This window comes from Carica papaya, chromosome 8 (assembly GCF_054855325.1).
Source record: "Carica papaya isolate Zhongbai chromosome 8, ASM5485532v1, whole genome shotgun sequence".
In the NCBI taxonomy this organism is placed as follows: domain Eukaryota; kingdom Viridiplantae; phylum Streptophyta; class Magnoliopsida; order Brassicales; family Caricaceae; genus Carica; species Carica papaya.
Window position 1 is genome coordinate 33,211,251 of NC_142316.1, and position 21,503 is coordinate 33,232,753.

The 21,503-nt window shown below is 37.0% G+C and overlaps 1 protein-coding gene across 2 annotated transcripts; it reads left to right on the forward strand.

The window, feature by feature from the left end:
• The first annotated feature begins 4,727 nt into the window (after window positions 1-4,727).
• SPY (Tetratricopeptide repeat (TPR)-like superfamily protein) lies at window positions 4,728-21,383 on the forward strand. Of its 2 annotated transcripts, none has more exons than XM_088210258.1 (18): window positions 4,728-5,090; window positions 5,806-6,244; window positions 6,848-7,009; window positions 7,103-7,278; window positions 7,389-7,464; window positions 8,673-8,801; window positions 8,994-9,113; window positions 9,199-9,267; window positions 9,348-9,429; window positions 10,287-10,381; window positions 11,680-11,744; window positions 14,481-14,679; window positions 15,254-15,448; window positions 18,166-18,260; window positions 18,385-18,520; window positions 18,603-18,820; window positions 19,865-19,992; window positions 20,364-21,383. In XM_088210258.1, exons 2-18 carry the CDS (start codon window positions 5,837-5,839, stop codon window positions 20,789-20,791), a joined length of 2,781 nt encoding a protein of 926 aa, XP_088066384.1. In that variant the 5' UTR covers window positions 4,728-5,090; window positions 5,806-5,836; the 3' UTR covers window positions 20,792-21,383. The 2 variants fall into 2 exon arrangements, with proteins under 2 accessions (XP_088066384.1, XP_088066385.1); XM_088210259.1 differs by having other exon boundaries at window positions 5,811-6,244.
• The last annotated feature ends 120 nt before the right edge of the window (window positions 21,384-21,503 follow it).

Genomic DNA, 21,503 nt, shown 5'->3' on the forward strand with positions numbered 1-21,503 from the left:
ATTTTAAAATGAAATATGTGTATTAAAAAAGTCAGATGCGGAAGCGTAATAAAAATTTTGATTAAACATCCCTTACACTAAAACCAAAAACGTGCTCAAAGTATAAAAGAACAAACTAACTAAAAGAGAAACTTGAAAAATAAAATCTATAAATATGACTACGGAGTCTTCAGGCGTCCCCTTTGCCGTCTTCCTGCGGAACGGGCTCGGGAACAATGTCTTCCTGATCTGAAATGATTAAATAAAGAATGAGCTACACCAGCCCAGTAAAGAGATCACACTATCTCACCGTCACGGAGGTGGGTAGAAAACACAAAAGGACTAATGGAGCATAATTTACAACAAATTCTTTTATCAATAATAAAATCTTTTACTATCCACTTACCTCGGCGAAATTTATAAAACAATATACGAAAGCAAAAACATTATCATCATCATGAAATCATATGAACTGTATAACATAATACTTATCACGCCTTTTGCAATTCAATTATTACACAACATATTTTTCCTCATTTACCAGCCTACTAGTATCCATGGGGATCCATAGGGGTCCCGCTACTCGTGAACCCTTAACACTTGTAATCAGATTCTAGGGCCGTCCCCATACCCCGTCCGGTATGGGCGCCAAAACACATAAGGTCTCCATACCCCGTCCGGTATGAGAGACCACAATCCCGGTAGGGTTCCCTACGGACCCGGTCCGTCCACCATCTCCTAGAATATCTAGTCAGGCTGACCACATTATACAATTATCAATTTACATAACCTTTCATTCCCCTTTTCCTCAGTCAGCATCATCAATTCACACACAAACAAACAAACCAGTAATTTATGCCAAACAAGACAACATACAACATCGGGTTCTCAGTCATTCAACCCATAATCAATAAAACAGTAAAATATGCACACGAAACTATGAAATGAAAAAATCAGACCTCATACTGCATTTAAAACTGTAAAATAGGCCAAACAACAGCTAACCGACAAACACACCAGACTCGGGCTCCATTAGCGACCTTAAACAATTTCACACATCTATTGATTCATGAAATACCGTTTTATCATTTATTGAACTTTAATACCGTGATAGGAAATAGAGTGAGGAATCCTTACTTGTTTCGGGGTCCGAATGCGGCTCTACAGTGCGCCTACAAGCTGTCCCTAATTTTTTCTGAATTTTTCCCGAGGAACTGAAACGCACTACTGGTACCTGCACGTGTCCCAAAAAATTCCAGATTAGACCCAGGGCCCCTTTCGGCCAATATCGCAATTCCGGCACAGCAGCTCCGTCGTGCTCTGGCGACGGCGCCGCTGCTTGCGGCGACGATTCGCCTCGGGTTAGCCGTTTTCGGCCGTTTCCAGCCGAATTCGGCCACACTTGCATCGGTCCCTACGATAAAACAACCCTAAGGCCCTCGGGGGGCTAAAAAATTACGAAAAACCGAAGCTTACCGGCGGCGGTGCTCTCGGGTGCGACGGCTCTCCGGCGAGGTTCGTGTTTTAGTGATTTGGCTCCGATCAACATGTAGAGAAAAGAATGGTGATCACGGTGATATAAAAATTGTATCAAACGGAGGCCGAGAAGGGCCTCATCGGAGACAAAAATCGAGGAGGGGCGCGGCGGCGCCGCCGCTGGGTTTCGGCCGTTTGGCCCAAATTTTGGTTCTGATTTGGCCACAGGGGAACTCAGCATTGAAAAACGAGCCAGGGGTATGACATTTACCTCGATCGGCGGTCGGAAAACTCCTCGGTGCGGCGGCGGGTGGCGGCGGCCGGCTCCTCCGGCGTCTGGTTCGTCTTCTCCAGCGAGGGCAGGCGGCTAGGGTTTTTGTGGTCAGGTGTGGGGGTTCTATTTATACCCTTTTGCCTTTTGATCACAGCCGTCCATTTTGATTAAATCTGGGCCGTCCGTGCGCTTGCATCTGGGCCGTCCGTGCGCACGCTTAATCTGGGCCGTCCGTGCGCACGGGGACGCATCTGGGCCGTCCGATCGCGCACAGGCGGATCGCCCAGGTGGCCCGTTCCCAGGTCAACGTGGTCTTGCCACGCGTCAGGTCCTGGTTGGCCAGGGCTGCTGACTGGACCGCTGACGTGGCTGCTGACGTGGCGCTAACGGGGCGTAATTTTTTTAAATTGCGTTTTGACCCCCGGTTTCTAATTTTCTTTTCAAAAATACCCTCAGAATTCTAATTTTCACCACTTTTTCTCAAAATCAATTGCAATTAAATCCAAATAATATTTTTTACCCAATTTTACAATTATTGTTATTTTTATTTTTATTAACTTAAATTAAAATAAACTAAATAAATCAATTAAAATAATAAAATTATAAAATAAACCAAATAAATAAAAATAAATAAAATAAAATTAATAATAATAATAATAAAATTCTAAAATTATTGGGCGTTACATTTCATGTTTCTCCTTAATCTCTGTTATCAAATTAAACATAATCACATAAACAATGAACATGCACTCGGTAATACAATCATATCTTAAATTCCAAAATCACACAGTGGTCAAGTAAGATAGTAATACATGCATTTAAAATCCTAAACCAAATACCATAATACCTTTAAACTGTAAAATAAATCAACATGAATCAACAAAAAATAAAGTTCGATTTCGGGCTCCATTAACAATCCGTAATTAATTATGCATATTTATCTAACTTGTATAAAAGACCGTATTATTATTTATTCAAACTTCACATATATGATAAGAAATAGGGCGATGGGTCCTTACCTGATTCGACACCGAAAACTAAATGGTTACTGCGCTTACGGGCGGTCTCCGGGTTCCCTAAATTTTTCATCGGAAATTGAAACGCGCTTACAGTACCTACAAATGTCCTAAATAAACCCAAAAATTAGTCGCAGGGCCTACTCAGCCAATTTCGAAAGTCCGGCACGGCGGCTCCGCCGTGCTCCGGCGTCGATACCGCCGTTCGCAGTGGCAACCCGCATCGGGTTGGCTATTTTTGGCTGTTTTCAACTGAATTCAGCCAAACTTGCATCGGTTTATGCGAGAAAACACACCTAGTACCATCGGTTGGCCTAAAAAACGTAGAAAATCGAAACTTACTGGCGGTGGGGCTCTCCGGTGCGACGGCTCCTCTGGCTCACGTTGCGGTTGGGTATTTTGCTCTAGTCAACTTGTAGAGAAGGAAATAGTGATCATAACGGTGGAAAAATCACATCGAACGGGAATCGGGAAGGGCCTTATTGGAGGCGTTTTCTAAAACATCCTGCGGCGGCGACATCGAGCTTCGGCGGCATTTTTCGGCCAATCAGCTGGTTCTTTCACTCCAATTTGGCCATAAGTGGGTTTAAAATTGAATTTCGTGCAAGAGAAATTTTTTTTACCTCGTTTGGTGGTCGAAAATTACTGCGGTGCGGCGGCGGGTGGCGATGGTCAGCTCCCCAGCGGCTGGGTTGTCTTCTTTGGCGAAGGGCTATAGCGACTAGGGTTTGGGTGCAGATGAGGTTATTTATACCTATCCACTTTTGATCTAAACCGTCCATCGATTTTAATATGGACCGTCCGATCGCGATTAAATAAAGAGTGAATCTGAACCATTCATCGCGATTCAATCTGGGCCGTCCGTGTGCGATTCAATCTGGATCGTCCGTGTGCAATGCAATCTGGGCCGTCCGTGCGCGTTTTCAATATGAGCTGTCAATACGTGCGGGAACGGATCTCAGTCGTTCGATCGCCCGCGTGGCCTCTCGCGTCAGCACCTCTGCCACCTGGCGCGTCATGATTGGTCGGGGCTGCTGACCGAGCATCTGACATGGCGTAACTTTTTTAAATTACATTTTAACCTCCGGTATCTGATTTTTTTTTTAAAATACTTTCAGAATCCAAATTTCCACATATTTTTCCTAAAATTATTTTCAATTAAATTTTTAACTAATTTTTCATCTTTTATTATTATTATTATTTCATTAAATCAAATTAAAATAAAATAAATTCAATTAATAAATAATTATATTTATAAAAAAAATAAATATCGGATATTACAATTATAATATTATAAACATACTTATGAATTAAACTATCTACGTACTAAATTAAGTATTTTAAATCAATTGTAATTAATCTATTATATATTTAAATTATGACAATTTTTATTCTTAATATTTTTGTTTAAAAATATAATATACTCTTTAAAATTTAATTTAATTTAGTTATTATGTTCGTACTAATATATTGGTAAATTAAATTTTTATATTATAAATTAATCAACATTATTTTATAATGTCTATAATATGATAATTTTTACATTTGAGATTTGAACTCCAAATTTTTTTAAAAAATATTGTTGGTGAGTGATTTTAGTGAAATGAGAAATTTTGTAGCTTTGTTTATTTTGTCGGGCATGGCATGTACAGATGCGTGGGACCCACTGATTCAAGAAGTGGGACCATCTTGGTCGACGATGATTGATCATCACAGTGTTGATTGATTTTACGAATTATGATCATGATTGCCCGTTCACGGAGTTCGGCCGGAAAAAGATGTTTTAGAGGAGTCAATGCAAATTTTTGATCGACACCAGAATCACACGGAATGTTGTAACTTGATTTTCAGTTAATTTAAATTATTAACAGGTAATTACCAAATTAGTTAATTTTAATTTAAATTAAAAAATAAACTCAAATTCATAAGGATGGCAAAAGAGTGAAAAAATGGAGGTTAAGGGGCAAATGTTGTCTCAAAAATGCAAAGCACAAGTTGTAATTAACGGACGGACATCAGAGGCCTTCTCCGGGTTTGGAACACATCGAACCCTGCTCTGTCGGAGAGAAGAGACCGTGACTGCTGCTGCTCCGGCTCCGGCTCCAACAACACTCTCATTTAAACCCTCACTCTCTCTAAAACTCTCATTTGGAGGAGGGAGTGAGCGGGGTTTCTTTAACCTACACCCACTCGGCCCCTTATCATGCGCTACTTGTCTTCTTCCTTTTTCCTTTTAGGTTATCCCTCTTTATCGGGCTAAAGTCTCTGCCTCCCTGGCATGGGCTCTGCTGACGACATGCGATAGTGCTATTCTAGTGTTGTTTGTGCTTTTCGCTTTTTAGTTTGTAAGCTTCAAATCCCTAATTTTCGTAATTCTCCACAGTATTTTCTTCTCCTGCTAATTCCTCCTTTCTAATTTTAACTGAGGCGTGTATGGTAAGCTGGTTGGGGGAGTTGGGGTGGATTCTGTTAGGCATACTTGAAGAAACCTCATTTTTTGATGCCCTGGATTCATTTCTGGAGGTTTAGTGGGTTTCTAATGAGGGAGTGTTTAGTTTGTTTCCATTTTAGGGCTTTTTGTTAGATAGTCTAATCAGTGTTGTAGTTTGATTAGGGTTTCAAGCAGTTTCATTTGAGGTAGTTCAATAGTTCAAAACGATGACTTTTAACTAGGCCGTGCTTAGTTTCTGTTTTTCTGGTTGTTCCGTTTGGCACAGTTAGGTGATCCTGTTGCTCAACTATAGTTGAGTAATCTGTGGCTGAGGAATATCAAAGAATTTTTTTGTTCACTATCGAGTAGGAGAGGAAAGTGTCTTTAAAGAACAAAAATGAAATTTCTAGCGAACATATGTTATTGGCAGAAGTAATCTCACAAGTGGTGTACCTAGAACCTTGTAGCTGAGGCACCCAGTCAAACATTTCTTTCATCGACTTCAATTGTTATTTATTTTGTTGTTTGCTAGATTAAAATTATTTGTTTGGGATGCAAAAAAATAAAATATTACTTGAATTGAACTGTGTGGATTTTTCATTGTAATTATGTTTTCGCGATGATTCTAGTTCAGAAGAGAGAGGTCTTAACTAAACCAACATGGTCTGGACGGATAAAGATGTTAATGGGAGAGAAAATGACTCAGTTGGAGATAATGGTTTCATAAATGGAGCAAGTTCTTCTCAAAGTACAAGTGTTCCTTCAGCTAATGTGGCTTCTGTTCACAAGGAGTTTGAAGGGAAAGATGCTATCTCTTATGCTAATATTCTCCGATCAAGGAACAAGTTTGTTGATGCTCTTGCACTCTATGAGAGTGTGCTAGAGAAAGATAGGGGAAATGTTGAAGCTTACATTGGCAAAGGGATATGCTTGCAGATGCAAAACATGGGAAGGCTTGCTTTTGTTAGTTTTGCAGAAGCCATCAGGTTGGACCCACAGAATGCATGTGCCCTAACACATTGTGGTATATTGTACAAAGATGAGGGCCGGCTGGTAGAGGCTGCCGAGGTATGTTAACCTATCTAAACCGTGTTATTCAGTATTCAAGGAAAAAGCAAGTCATTCTTATGCCATGAAAGATGAATGATGCCATGTCCTGATAATTCGATGTCTGCATTACTGCATCATTGTGCCATGTTCACTTGCCAGAGGTCCTGTCTAACTTGGTTTAAGTGTACCTATGTAATGTCACGATATAAGGAGTAGAATTAGTCTTGATCTGGTGAAACATGTGAAAACATAGGCTAGTCTCTTCTACATGACATATTTCTCCCTACCCCTGGCGGCTTTTTACTTATTCAAAGTGTGATGTTTATGGTATTTGAATTCCACTAAAGATTAGTGTTGGAATTGTTGAGAATGTGTTAATCACCTCTTGGTGCAACATATTCATACTATTTGAATCACTGCCAGAACTTTCTGAAAAATGGGTTTTCATCATCCAGGAAGTTGTTATGTTATCGATATGATTCTGATTCACTGATCTGACTCAACTCTGTGATCTAAGTTGTGTTCAAGAAAGCATTAGCACATATTGTATACACTTTTTACTTTATTTTTTGTATAGCTGCTTGAATAACTTAATTTTACTCGATTATGTACTTGGAGCAGTCATATCAGAAGGCTCTGAGAGCTGATGCTTCATACAAACCAGCTGCAGAATGCCTTGCAATTGTTTTGACAGATCTTGGAACTAGTTTAAAGCTTGCTGGCAATACTCAGGAGGGAATTCAGAAGTATCATGAAGCTCTTAAAATTGATCCACATTATGCTGTAATTCATGTTTTATTTCCATTTTCTCATGTCTTATTCCTTTAGCTTCGCTGTTTGTGCTTTATCATAACGATTTACTATTTGTCTATGCAGCCTGCATATTATAACCTCGGAGTTGTATACTCTGAGATGATGCAATATGATATGGCCCTTAGTTGCTATGAGAAGGCTGCACTGGAGAGGCCTATGTATGCTGAAGCATATTGTAACATGGGCGTCATCTATAAAAACCGTGGTGACTTAGAGTCAGCAATTGCCTGTTATGAGAGGTTATTTGGCAGTTTTCTGATGACACTGCTTGCTGTGCTTTGCTTTAATTGTTTGTTTTAAGAGTGGCTTAGCCTTCTCTAATGCTCTCTTTTTTATTCTGCTATATAAGGTGTCTAGCCGTTTCTCCGAATTTCGAGATTGCAAAAAATAATATGGCGATAGCCTTGACAGATTTAGGGACAAAGGTAGCTATCCCATTTGTTTGTTACTCATCTTCTTGAACCATATTTAAATTGCATTATATATGAAAGTATTTGCATGTTTAGATGATGCTTTTTTGGATTTGTTTAAAGTTACGATAACTGTTCATCATGCTGCATATGTGTGAAGTACATGGAATTTAGGATGTTCCTGACTTAGCAAATTAGGTTAATCTGCTGACTTGGAAATTAGGAGTTAAATCTAGATATCATATCTAGAGATTCTTAGATAACAGATGCAAGAGCTTATTTCTCTCTGAGAGCTGTTTCTTGGATCCGAAAGAGAGTACTTGGATTCTTACCATCCAACCAAATGTGCAATTCAAATGTTTACTTACTCAATTACAATGGAGTAATTTTCAAGTTCAACCAACCTAACCCATTTTCAAAATATCATACCTAGAGGTTCTTAGATAACATATGCAAGAGTTTATTTCATCACAAAATCTAAGTTTTTGACAAAAATTCTCTAAATAATTGTATTGAGTATATGATGTTGGGCGAGAGAGATTACAATGTACTTATAACGTCTGCCCTCCATTGTAATCCTACTCCAAATAAGACAGGAAATTTGAACCAGAATGTTAACTGAAATAAATCCTAAAATTATGACAAAGAGAACTGTTTATAAGTAAAAATATGCTGCAGTTATGGTGGTGCGGGCATCAATTCCATTAATTGTAATGAGGTTGTCATTGACATTGAGACAATTCCTTTTCAAGGTAAAACAAGAAATATAAGATCAAAAGTGGTACCCCTGGTGTACAACAGTATTGGTTGGGCCTAGTTATGACTTGCAAGAAGAAATAACCTTGCAAGAAGGAATGTCCTCAAGGTCTATCTACTCTTCATAATTTGCAAGAGTGTGAATCATCCATAGGCCAAGGGTTTAGAACAGGAGCTTAACTAATTTTACAAGAAGGATAACTTTCCCTCCAATTGCCATTTAGTTGTGCGCTTACAGGAAGGGCCTGTAAAAAAAGTCTTAAAAATAATAAAACAGGTGGAGATGATAAAGAAATTCAATTAATGCATCATGTTTCCCAGCGGTCATATGCTGTTGATACTTGCAGTTGGTTTCTTTTATCATAAGCAACTGCTCATCCTGTCAATAGACACGTCAGCAATTTGGCTTTCATTTATATTGCTGATGTTTTTGTGCTTGATGTAGTTTTGTGACACGTGCTTTTCAGGTTAAACTGGAGGGAGATATAACTCAAGGTGTGGCATATTACAAGAAAGCATTGTATTACAATTGGCATTACGCTGATGCCATGTATAATCTTGGGGTTGCTTATGGTGAAATGCTGAAGTTTGACATGGTACTATATATTTATCAGATGTGTCTGCATATGCACATGCGTGTGCTAATTTTTTTCTCTGCTTGTATCTATAAAGGGTGACTCTGTTTGGAGCCTTTTCTATCACTGCATAGATCTCTGTTAAGGGATGTGCTTTTTCGAAATATTTCTTGCAGAAGTTGGGAGTTCAATAATCAATTTCTACATGTGCAGGCAATTGTATTCTATGAACTTGCTTTCCACTTCAATCCCCACTGTGCTGAGGCATGCAACAATTTAGGAGTAATATATAAAGATCGAGACAACCTTGATAAGGCTGTGGAATGTTATCAGGCAAATTTTTTGTTTACTGAAGTTTGTGCTAGATATCTACTTCATCGTGTACTATTTAACATTATTACTGCCATTTTCTTTGTAGATGGCTTTGTCAATCAAACCAAACTTCTCACAGTCATTGAATAACCTTGGTGTTGTCTACACAGTCCAGGTTTGTCGTGGAGTGACTTCCAGAACTGTTTATGATTCTTTTTCCAAAGTAGTTAACAAATTTCCTCTTAAAATTGACAGGGAAAAATGGATGCTGCTGCTAGTATGATTGAGAAAGCTATCATTGCAAATCCTACATATGCAGAGGCTTATAATAACTTAGGTTACTGCTTTCTCTCCCCCTTCCGTTGTTTATCACTCATAGAAGTAACTTATTCTCTTTTTGCCTTTGTTTTATGTAAACACTGTCTTAGATGTTTATTGTTATGTTACTACTCTTTGGCGCTTAAGAGTCCTAAGTTGCTTAAATTTGATTACCTCTTGAGTCTTGGATGATGTCACACATGGCATGTGGTTGTAGCAATGGCTCTCTCAATGATCTGCAATATGGTTATTAATGTGTAAAGTTTGCTCTACATGCATGCTTACTATGTATTAGTTGATAAAGAAGTATCCCTAATGAAGAAATTTCGCTATTTGGTGCATTGTTGCATCAGGTTCTGTATAATTAGATGGGCGGATCTGTGTCTCAGCATGTCTGGTTGGTCTCTAGCGTGTAATAGTTTGCAGCCTTGTGAAGTGTTTCTCCAATACTTGTGAAGTTGCTGTGGAAGAACATAGTATCTTTAATCGTTTAGACAATGCCAAATACTTAGTGAGGCAAGTTACTAAGAATCATGTTGGAAGATATTGAATAGTTCATGTTACAATGTTTGAACTGTTGGGTATACTCTTATGCTTTTTATTTCAAAAAAAATGTTTGAACTGTTGGGCTTTGACTTGATTTTTAAATTTTAAATGAAAGTGCTCATATCGTCTTCAGACTACATGATTTATGCAGGATGTTGTTTGCATGAAGTTGGAAAAGTGGTTATCCAATGGTTTTTGTGGTCCATTATCGACTTTGGAGTAGTATACTAGTTTGTTTACATGGTTGTTTCTTTAAATATGTTAAACAATTGCATTTTGTTTTTCTCAGATCCTCCCTCACAATGTTATTGTTGATGTCCTTATCTGTAGGGGTTCTTTACAGAGATGCTGGCAATATATCACTTGCTATTGATGCTTATGAGCAGTGCCTTAATATAGATCCTGATTCTCGCAATGCTGGTCAGGTATTAACTGGATCTTCTCATCTGAGTTTTTCTGCCTTTTGAGGGATCTTAGCTGGGTTAATAAAGAAAATTAAACCATGTTAGTTCCTATGAGTGTGTTTGGATGATGGTTTATTAATGTATGGTATGGTAATTCCATGGTTTTACTTTGTTTGTTTGTATTTTCAGACACATGATATGATTTTTTGGTAGTTATTGCTTGGTTTTCAAAACTACCATTTTTTCCATTTTTTCAAACCATCGAATTCGGTGGTTTTTTGTGGCTTGGCCCTTACTCTTTTTTGTTATTTACATTTATACCTATATCTATATATTTAATTATATATATACATATATAATATATCTAATTATGTATAAATGTATCTATATATTTATTTATTTAATTATATATAGTATGAATATAAAAAAATATCTTCTTTTTTTCTTAAATTTCTTTTATTTAATTGCACATATATACATACATACATATACGAATACCGTACTGCCACTTGATTTTTTTATAAAATTTATTTATTTTGTTATATATATAATTATATATATACATATATCTGTATATTTAATTACATACATACATTTATTTAGTTATATATATTTTTTATCTTTTTTGTATTTTTTCATTTATTATTACAAATAATAAGATATAGGCAAAATAGGTAATTTGATCAAATATACAGCCATACTATCTTATCAATTCAAATAAAAATAACTGTTATTATCATAATGCACAATCTTTCCAAATATGGTATAATTTTGTCATTACCGTACAATACCATATATTAATGAATCATCTTAAAAGCCATCCAAACACACCCTACGAGGACCAGTAGTCTTCATTTGTACAATGCTAAAGAATGTCATTTGGACATATGAGGAAGATTGTTGGATTGCAGAAATGTACTTGTTGGCATATTTGCACATTTTGATGTGTCTTAGATCTCTAAATATATGTTTCTTTATATCCTTCAAGTATGCAAATTCAAATACTTGAACCTTCATAGCATTCCAAATCTTGGGCTTGGGATATGCTTTTTAGGTGAAAGTATCTACTTATTTCTAGTTAACAGTTCATCCATAATCCTTAGACTAGATTTGAAAACTTGAAATTAATAGTCTTCGTTGTTGTGCTCTATGTTGGCTGTATTCATCAATTATAGCATTTTAAGATGTGCATCAGGGTTTATTCTATCATTTTTAGAGGGCACATGTTAGAAACGAGATTGCCTGATTTAAGGCTAAAGTCATTGTTGCCTTTTTATTGTTAGACCCTCTAATATATATTTTTTATTCTTTTTTTGCAGAATCGGTTACTTGCAATGAACTACATAAACGAAGGACATGATGATAAACTTTTTGAGGCTCACAGGTTTCCACTAACTCCTACACTGGCCACATTTAGTTTTAGTTTGTTGTCAAAATGTATTTTCATGCATCGTATACATCTTCTACATAAAATGCTGCAGAATTATTAAATCAAACCTTATAAGAGGTGCTTGTTCCTACCTCGCCATTACGATCTCTTCTTGGATAATGTTGTATGCGTGATAGCATATGATCCTTAATAACCACCAGCCTCTCTATTTATGGAAGATGAAAGATTGCTATTGGACACTCATATGCTTGACATTGCTTGTGTGTGCATGTGGCCATGCTTGTGTTTGGTGCCCATGCACATGTTCTGTTCTGTACAAATTGTGGATCTGCCAATCTCAGGATTATAGTTTAGATGAACGCTGTGTGTGTTTTAACTCAAGTTTTGTCTGTATTTATCAATATTCCCTGTCAGTTCTCCCATATCTTCTTCCTGATGTCCTTGAGATTTATATGACACCACAGTTACAGCTATTTTTTCTTTGAATTTTTTCTTTTCACTGATAGCATATTCCAAAGTACTCAGTTAACCATGGTGGTTAACTTATTTCCTTGCATTGTTTCTTCAACATGCTCATGCACCAGTATCTTTAAAATTTTAACATAAGTATATTTTCTTTCCAACATGTTGCAATTTCTTCAAAACTAGAATCTCTATTAATTTTATTATAGCTTTTTTGCAATCAAAAAGCAGTTCCAGAATTATGTTTAATTTATTAAAAATCTATTTTTAAAATGAGTTTTGAGTTGTTGGAGAATTCGTCATTCTTGTATTATAGAAAATTTCCTCACTTTCATTCTGCACGAGGATGATAGTATTGGCTCTTTCGATGCTTTTTGAACTTTGTATTTCTGATGCGTTGAATAAAGACCTTTCTTAACCTGCAGAAGCTGAAATTCTCTTTTTCCCCCTTTTTGGTTTATTTTCGTTTTACTTTTTTCACCAAAAGAATTTTGGGCTCTGGTCAGTGATGCTTTAGGTGAAAATGCCTTTTTTTTGGGGTTGAAGAATCAAATGTGTTCATTTCTTTAAATCGATCTTTTTTGTTTTATACATTTGTAATTAGTAGTATGTTATAAGTTCCATTTACTGATTTTTTTTTGAAACTAAAAGATTAAGTATATTCAAAAAGCACGAGAGAGTGCAACTCATATATAATACTTAGAAATCTATCAGGATGTCTATTAGGTCTCTGACATCTTTGCTAGAATAAGGCCGGTAACTCCTTAACAAAAAATTGAGGGTGTGGAATCAGGAATCCTTAAATCTATCAAAATTAGATTCGATGCCTGAAAAGTGCTTTTGTTCCTCTCTTTCCATATGACCCAAAAGGTAGACAGTGGGATAAGTCTTAAGCTCTTATTCCCATGAATATCTATCCAAGAACATACCTCCTTCACAGAACCAGTTATTACCTAATTCGACCCGAAACACCATGAGCAACAAATTCCACAGCTAATGTGTGGGTGTGCACCACGAAAGAATATTATTACAATTCTGCTTCTGTCTTGCACAAGTAGCAACCATTCATTAGAACTTTTTCCTTCCTTATAAGCTTGCCCAAAGTTGGAGTGCATTCCTTAATAGCTTCGCAAGTGAAGAAAGCTATCCTTGGGGTTGCTTTTATTTTCTAACTCAGCCTAGCAGGAAAATCATCACCCTTCACCCCACCACAATTCAGATAGCCGTAATAGGACTTCAAAGAGAAAACACCTGGAGAATTCAACTTCAAACATTGCTTATCCAACAGAGTCATCCTTTTTGTGAATGAAAGCATTTCTATTAAATTCATAAACTCAGAGATCTCCCAATATTTAAGTTTCTGTTCAACTCTATCCACCATACCTTGTTGTGCGCTAGCCCACCAGGGATTCCTTTACAATAGTATGCTTCTTGCATGCAACTGTGTAAATATTAGAAAATTGATGACATAAATCTCCATCTTGCATCCAACAACCCTCCAACTCTCTCTCTTTTCCCTGACATCACACTTCACCAAATGTACTTCTGAAAGTTGTCCTCTACATATTGATTCTCTTCCACAACCCCACCCCTTGCGGAACCCTAGGAATTTCAGAGAACCATCTTTGACCATCCAACCCACGTCTCACCTATTACCCTCCATAAACTCCCTTGCTCTATCATGAATCTTCAGAACCACTTCCCTTGGAGAGCTCTATTAAAATCCGCCAGAGATCTCAAGCCTAATCAGCCCTCTGTAGAGGTTGCTTCACTCTGTCCTAGGCCACTAGTGATATCTTCTTTTCTCCACATTGTCACCCCATAGGAAGTTGCATTTGATTTTCTCCAATCTTTTGGGTAGTGTGGAGAGAAAGAAATAGACGAGCTTTTGAAGGAGTGGAAGAGAATTTCGATAGGGTTATAGCTAAAGGGTTAAAAACCTGGGTTTTTTTGGTCATAAGTCACCTTTGTACTCTATGGAGGATTTTGGTAACCTTATTGACTTCCTGGTTGACATGTAAATATCTTTTGTACATGGGTTGACACCCTCTTAGTGCCTGTGATTAATGATACATACTAGGTTTTTTATTTAAAAAGAAGAGACATCATATGAATAGGAATGATGGCTAATGTGCTTTTTATTACGCTGGCTAGTCTACTGTTTTATGATATGGAATTATGGATCAGCAGTTCAACTTTCGTAGATTAAATATTTCTTGAACTTCAGTTTTAAGTAGGCTTTTTTGCGACTGAATTGTGTGCATGCAGGGACTGGGGCAGGCGCTTCATGAGGTTATATCCACAGTACACCTCTTGGGACAATCCAAAAGATCCAGATCGACCTCTTGTGATTGGATATGTATCTCCAGATTATTTTACTCATTCTGTTTCCTACTTCGTTGAAGCCCCACTCATCTTTCATGACCATACAAATTACAAGGTGGTTGTTTATTCAGCAGTTGTAAAGGTATGGATAACCTTAAGAACTAATTATTTGACACGCTTGTCATCTCTTAAAAGCCCATTGTCCATTTTTAAGCATAACCTGTATTTTTCAGCTAATCTCCTCTTGTTTTCTTTTAAGTGGTTGTGTTCTGACACATTAGTTCTATCTAACCTTAAGGCAATTTGTTTGTTGTGCATAAAAAAGGATCCTGTTTTTGATAGTTGTGAGATTTATTGGTTCTACTGTATTTGTGCTTGCATGGGTACATTTTGACAAAGCTAAAAAATCTTCACATCTTTATTTCATTTGGAAAACATACTCCAGAGGAAAAAAATAATTTGCCAAAGATAAAGTAGGCAAAGGTAATGCAGTTTCATTTTTGATAAATAAAACTATTTACATTCTCATGATTGAGTCTTGCCAACCATGATCTTTTATTGCACTTTTCCTATTTTTCTCTCTCTTTCTATTTTCCATTCATTTGTACTACATCTGTTGTACTTCGTTCACTTAGACTGATATATGCCACCCATAATTTTCTGATATCATTGTATACTTGCTGAGAAATCTGAAATTCTGTGTTGTGACTTTGTAGGCAGATGCAAAAACTTTTAGGTTTAGGGAGAGAGTCTTAAAAAAGGGTGGGATTTGGAGAGATATATATGGGATAGATGAAAAAAAGGTTGCAAGCATGGTTAGAGAAGACAAAGTTGACATCTTGGTAGAACTGACTGGTCATACTGCTAACAATAAGTTGGGAATGATGGCTTGCCGACCAGCACCCATTCAGGTACTTCTGCCTTTTGCTTTGGATGTCTAATATTCTGGTTTTATTCCATTTCTGAAACGTTATTGCTTGCTCTTTTTTGCTTTCCTAAGTCTTACATAACCCAATCACTATATTGCGGCAGCGCATCTGTGAGCCTGCAAATTTGGTAACTGTTACCTAAATGCTACAAGGTATCTGCCCAAATAGAGGCTACTGCAAGATTGATTTGTGTGAATCAATACACTAATGTCTTAGTTATTTTTATGACCAAAGTTTGTAAATTGAACTCAAGTTGCAGTATCAAATGTGGCTATGTGCCTGATAGTCATGCTGGTCTTCCTCCACAGAATTTAGCTGATGGCCCCCTTTCTTCTGCCTGTTTACTTCCTATTGCTAAGTGCATTTTTCATATGATAATTTTTGGGTGTTTACTCTATAACGTTGTTCACTGAAACTCAGAAAGATCATGTTGTTTTCTTCTATTACGATTGTTCAGCTGGTGTAAGAGCTTTTAACTTCTCTGCTCAGCATGAAGAAAGCCATGTCACCTAGTAGTTGAAATTTGGAAGATGTAATAATGACAGAGTTGACAATGTAGTATGTGAAGTTTGTGGGAAGGAATGGGAAAGAGAGACATGCATGCGTTGATGTCATGATAAAAACTTGCTTTATCTTAAATAGTTGATAATATGTTGTGCATCTATGAGCTATTTATGGAAAAGAGTTCTTGAGTTGGTTATTTTATTCCACATTGTTATGGTCTGTTTAATGCATCAAGAGGTTTAAGGCAAGGGGATCCTCTACCCCCCCTATTGTTCATTATGGTGATGGAAGGCTTAAATGGGCTACTTGAGAGAGCTAATGATCTTAATTTACTGAGGAGTGTTGTGGTGGGGAATGGTGATAACACTTTGGAGGTGTCTCATTTATTCTTTACTGATGATACGCTTATATTTTGTCTACCAGATTTGAAAAACTTATTGCATTTGAGATGTGTTTTATTATGATTTTAAGCTGTGTTGGGACTTAAAATAAATCTCTTCAAGTCTGAATTAGCAAGAATCGGTGGCAGCGGTGAGGCTGGCTCTTTTGCTACAATTTTAGGGTGCAAGGAGGTAAAATTCCCTCTCAAATATCTTGGGATTCCTTTGGGAGCTAAATACAAGGATCAACTTACATAGGAACCAATTATTGATTTATTTGAGAAAAGGCTTGTGGGGTGGAAGAGAAACTTTCTTTCTAAAGGGGGTAGATATACCTTAATTAAAAGCACGCTTGCAAATCTCCCAATATATTATCTTTCTACTCTTACCATTCTGGTGAAAGTGGCTAAAAAACTGGAAGCCATCTAATGCAGATTTTTGTGGGGAGATGTGGGTGATAACCGTAAATACCATATTGTGAATCGGGATGCCTTAAAAGAATCAATTTCATGTGGGGGGCTTGGCTTTAGATCTTTGATGAAAATGAATGAAGGTCTACAAGGTTATTTAAAAAAAAAAATGAAGGTCTACAAGGCAAATGGTTATGGAGATACTCGAGGGAGGCTAATAGTCTGTGGAGGAGGGTTGTTGAGGCTTGATGGGGCAAATTTATGAACTCCAGTGTTTCTGACCGGATTTCTATCCCCCATGGGAGAGAGCTTTGGAGGAAGATTCTTATGTTCAGATCCTGTTTTATGCACTGCACTAAGTGGAAGCTGGGCAGGGGGAATAAAATTAATTTCTAGGAAGATAATTGGGTGGGCAGTGGTAGCTTCAAGGGGAGATTTCCAGGCATCTTTAATATTTCACAAAACAAGAATATGGCTGTTATTGAGGCTTACCAGCAGTCGAATGGTAATGTGGTTTGGTCCATAAGTGTTAACAAAAATCTAAATGATTGGGAGTTGGGGGAATATGAAGGTATGTTGCAGCTTTTGGCGGAACAGAAAATTTCTTGTGTGGATGATCTACTGGTGTGGAATCTAGAAAAAAATTGCTTCTTTTCCGTTTCTTCCTATTATCAGTTCTTGTGCAAGGGGAGAGACGTGTGCAGGATGGCCTTTCCGGCTAAACAAATTTGGAAGACCTTGGTTCCTCCTTGTGTGTCTTTCTTTGCTTGGGAGGTTTGCTGGGAGAAGATTTTAACTACTGATAAGCTTAGAAACAAGGGCTGCATTCTGGTGAATGGGTGTTATTGCTGTTTGAAGGCGGAGGAAACTTGTAACCACTTATTATTGTGGTGTCCTATGGCTTATGGTTTGTGGTCTTTTATTTGGGTTGCTGGGCATTAATTGGGTTATTGCAGGTTCGGTGGGGGTGAGATATGGGCTTGGGATGGTTTAAATGTGAAAAATAAGTTAGCTAATATGATCCCATTGACTCTTTTTTGGGTCTTATGGAAAGAAATGAATAGTAGAGTGTTTGATAGTGAAGTTAGTAGCATGACTAGATTAAAAAATAGATGGTTATATTATTTTGGGCCTATATTGTTAAGGTATGATATTATTGAAGATGCAGATTTTGGGATTGTCATTGATTCACTAACCTTATTGTAAATTTATGTACATGGGCAGTACCCCCATTCTTGGTACCTTGCAAATACACATTTGATACTTTTTATTTTTAAAAAAAAAATAACTTTTAATATGCACGGTTGATTCTGAATATTATACAGTTCAATGGGGCATGTCTATCTGTTATTTTTGCCTAAAAGAAAAGAAATAATCTCTGTTCTATTTTGGTTCTTTTATTTAGGTAACTTGGATTGGTTATCCGAACACCACTGGCTTACCTACTATTGATTACAGAATCACTGATTCACTTGCAGACCCTCCCGATACTAAGCAAAAGTAAATCCTTTTACTCTTTCTGTTAATTTATTCTGTGACTCTTGTGGTTTTTATTCTTGAGCTGATTATAGTAATTTGGGGTTTTTCTATTCTAAATTAGCCTGGTACTTTTACAAAATTGCAGGCACGTCGAGGAGTTAGTTCGACTTCCAGAATGCTTCCTTTGTTATACACCTTCCCCAGAGGCTGGACCTGTTTGTGCAACTCCTGCTCTTTCTAATGGATTTATTACATTTGGTAGCTTTAATAATCTCGCAAAGGTATTTTCTAGTTTAGTTGTGCACTTTTCTGCTGCTTGCATCCTGTATTTGTCTTTTTAATTATTTTGTGTCCTTTTGTTAGATAACTCCCAAAGTGTTGGAAGTTTGGGCAAGGATATTGTGTGCAGTTCCAAATTCTCGCCTTGTGGTAAAATGCAAGCCCTTCTGTTGTGATAGTGTTAGGCAAAGATTTCTGACGATGTTGGAGCAGCTAGGGTTGGAACCGTTACGTGTCGATCTTTTGCCACTAATTCTTCTTAATCATGACCATATGCAAGCATATTCACTAATGGACATTAGGTAGCCTTTGAATTCCATTTATAGCTTCGTTCCTCTTCCACTTTTTTGTTCTCTGCGAGGATTGTTTTTTAAACTAAAAATGTTTTAGTTTTGTATGCTTATCCCAGTGTTGTTTGATTGACTAATATCATCTATCTTTTATTTTATCTATTTTCTGTACCAGCAATTTTTGGCATGTGGTTTTATCTTTTCTTTTATGTCTATTATGGAAGACCTTGGTATATACAAGTATTAATAGTTTTTTAAAAAATTGGAATGTGGTTGAAAAGGATTTTTGCTCTAAACAAATTTGCCCATGTAATAGCTGGGTTTGTATTTTTATTTATTTATCTGCAGAAGCAAGTTCTTAACCTAAGATAGAATACCACTGTAAAAACATTTAATGTCCGAAAATAAATTCATAAATTAAATAGTATGGCTAGAACTTGAACAAAATTTCCACTTCTTGTCCTCTTGATGCATGGTTATGACATCTCGTTCTGGACAGGTTTGCTGTTATTTACATGCCTCATGAGCATATCCGATATGCCGTAGAACTCTCAATTTCCTTTTCTTAGGGCAAAACTACTATTATCAGAATCTTCATCATGAGGATAAGTATTTGTTAAAATCATATTATATGAATCCTCGTGGAGTTTATGCTTAATATATTTGCCAAATCTTTTCTCGCCAGAAAACAAAATACTATGCCAAATGTTTGTCTTGTCTTGCTTGGTAATCATAGTGCATTAGCAGGCTTAAAGAACCTATTCTTTTAGATAGTTGTGTTTGCCACCTCTAGTCACATACTGTGATGAATTAATTTGTACAAGAAGAAAGGATCTGTTAAATGTAGAGAGTTCACAATCCTTTTATCGGTGCTCTTTGAGGGGTAGTATTGCAGGTTTTCCTTTTACTTTTGCAAGTGTATTTATCAGGAAGTATGCATACAAGTTCCATTATGTCCTTGTTGGCTTCACATATAAGTTCCACTATGTCCTTGTTGGCTTTTCCTATGGGTACTCATTAAGAAGTCTCATCTGATTTATGATACAAATTATGCAGTTTGGATACTTTTCCTTATGCTGGAACAACCACAACATGTGAATCTCTATATATGGGAGTTCCATGTGTTTCCATGGCCGGTTCTGTACATGCCCACAACGTTGGTGTGAGTCTGCTCTCCAAAGTTGGTAAGCAATTTTCCCTGCACTTTCATTTGATCACAGTGTTCATATCTTGTGTAACCTGTCATTGTTTAAACAGTCAAAGAGTGTGCAACCAAATTTGGTACTCTGTTGTTTTGGGTTGTCTACCCCAGATTTTCTAGATAGAAAGATTGTAGATTATGCATTATGTGTAACTATTAAATTACTCTGTTAGATCATTTTCCATTTGTTTTTATGTTGATAGCCTGCAGTGAACCTGTAAAATCGTTGTTTGTTCAATTAGTCATAGTGATAATAGTGTTTCTTATCAAAAATAAAAAATCACAATACTGTGGTCTTAATTACATGGCTTTCTACTTTCAATTGATTTGAACTTATGACTACATGCAATATAGGGCTAGGACATCTGATTGCCAAAAATGAAGATGAATATGTCCAATTGGCACTGCAGTTGGCCTCTGACATCACAGCCCTTTCTACCTTGAGGATGAGCCTTCGGGAACTCATGGCTAAATCACCTGTATGTGATGGAGCTAACTTTACCCTTAGTCTAGAGTCAACATACCGGAACATGTGGGAACGCTACTGTAAAGGTGATGTGCCATCTTTGAGGCGTATAGAAATGCTGCAACAGCAACAGGGGTTTTGTGAGGAGTCACATGCAAAAAACACGGAGCCAAACAAAGTCCCTAAAGAGGAAAGTCTTGGAACTATCAAGAGCAATGGTTTTGGTCCAGTCCCATCATCTCTAATGAATTCCTTCACTTGTGAAGAGAATGGGAGTCAGTCAAATAAGAGCATAGAGTCAGGCAACTTGAGCTGATGTTGGAGTTCATTGAGGCAACCAGAGATTGCTTCCATTCAAGAGATTGTTCTTGTTCCCCTCTGCAAGGCCAGAATTACTTGAGCCATGTGTCATTCTATGGTTTCATAAGCTGAATTTTTGAGTGACTGCCACAACAGTACCTTGCCACCTTGTGAAGGACACCATTTTTTTCGGGGAAAAGAATGCCGAATTTTTGCTGCTTTGATTTTTCTTCATCGAAAGCTATAGCGGATTGGAAGAGAGATGATGCTATAAGTTGCTTATCTGTATGACATTTTTCTGATCTGGATTATAGGAACTAGTTGTGGCCTGTATATTAAAGGAGTTGTATTTTTCTTTTTCTTTTTCCTTTTTAAATTTCTCAAGGCTCTGGCTTGTGGTTTGCGATTCTTGGGAAGATCAGTTGGATCACCAGGGGATCAAGGATTTTAGCATACCTGTTGTGTACTAGTGTTAGTCTGTGATCTCACTTGACTGTGAGTATGATAATAGGAAATTATATGAATTAACTTAAAGTAGGATGTTTGCTCTGATGTTCGTTAGGTTACTTCGAATTTATAAATATTCACAGGTATGCATTTCTGGGTTACTTTGAATTTTTGAAACTAATTGGCCCTGGAGTAGGCCATTTTTATTACTTTTGGCTATTTTAAATTGTTTCTTATTTAATGTAGCTATCCAATGGAACTAATCTGACTAAACATTAAAC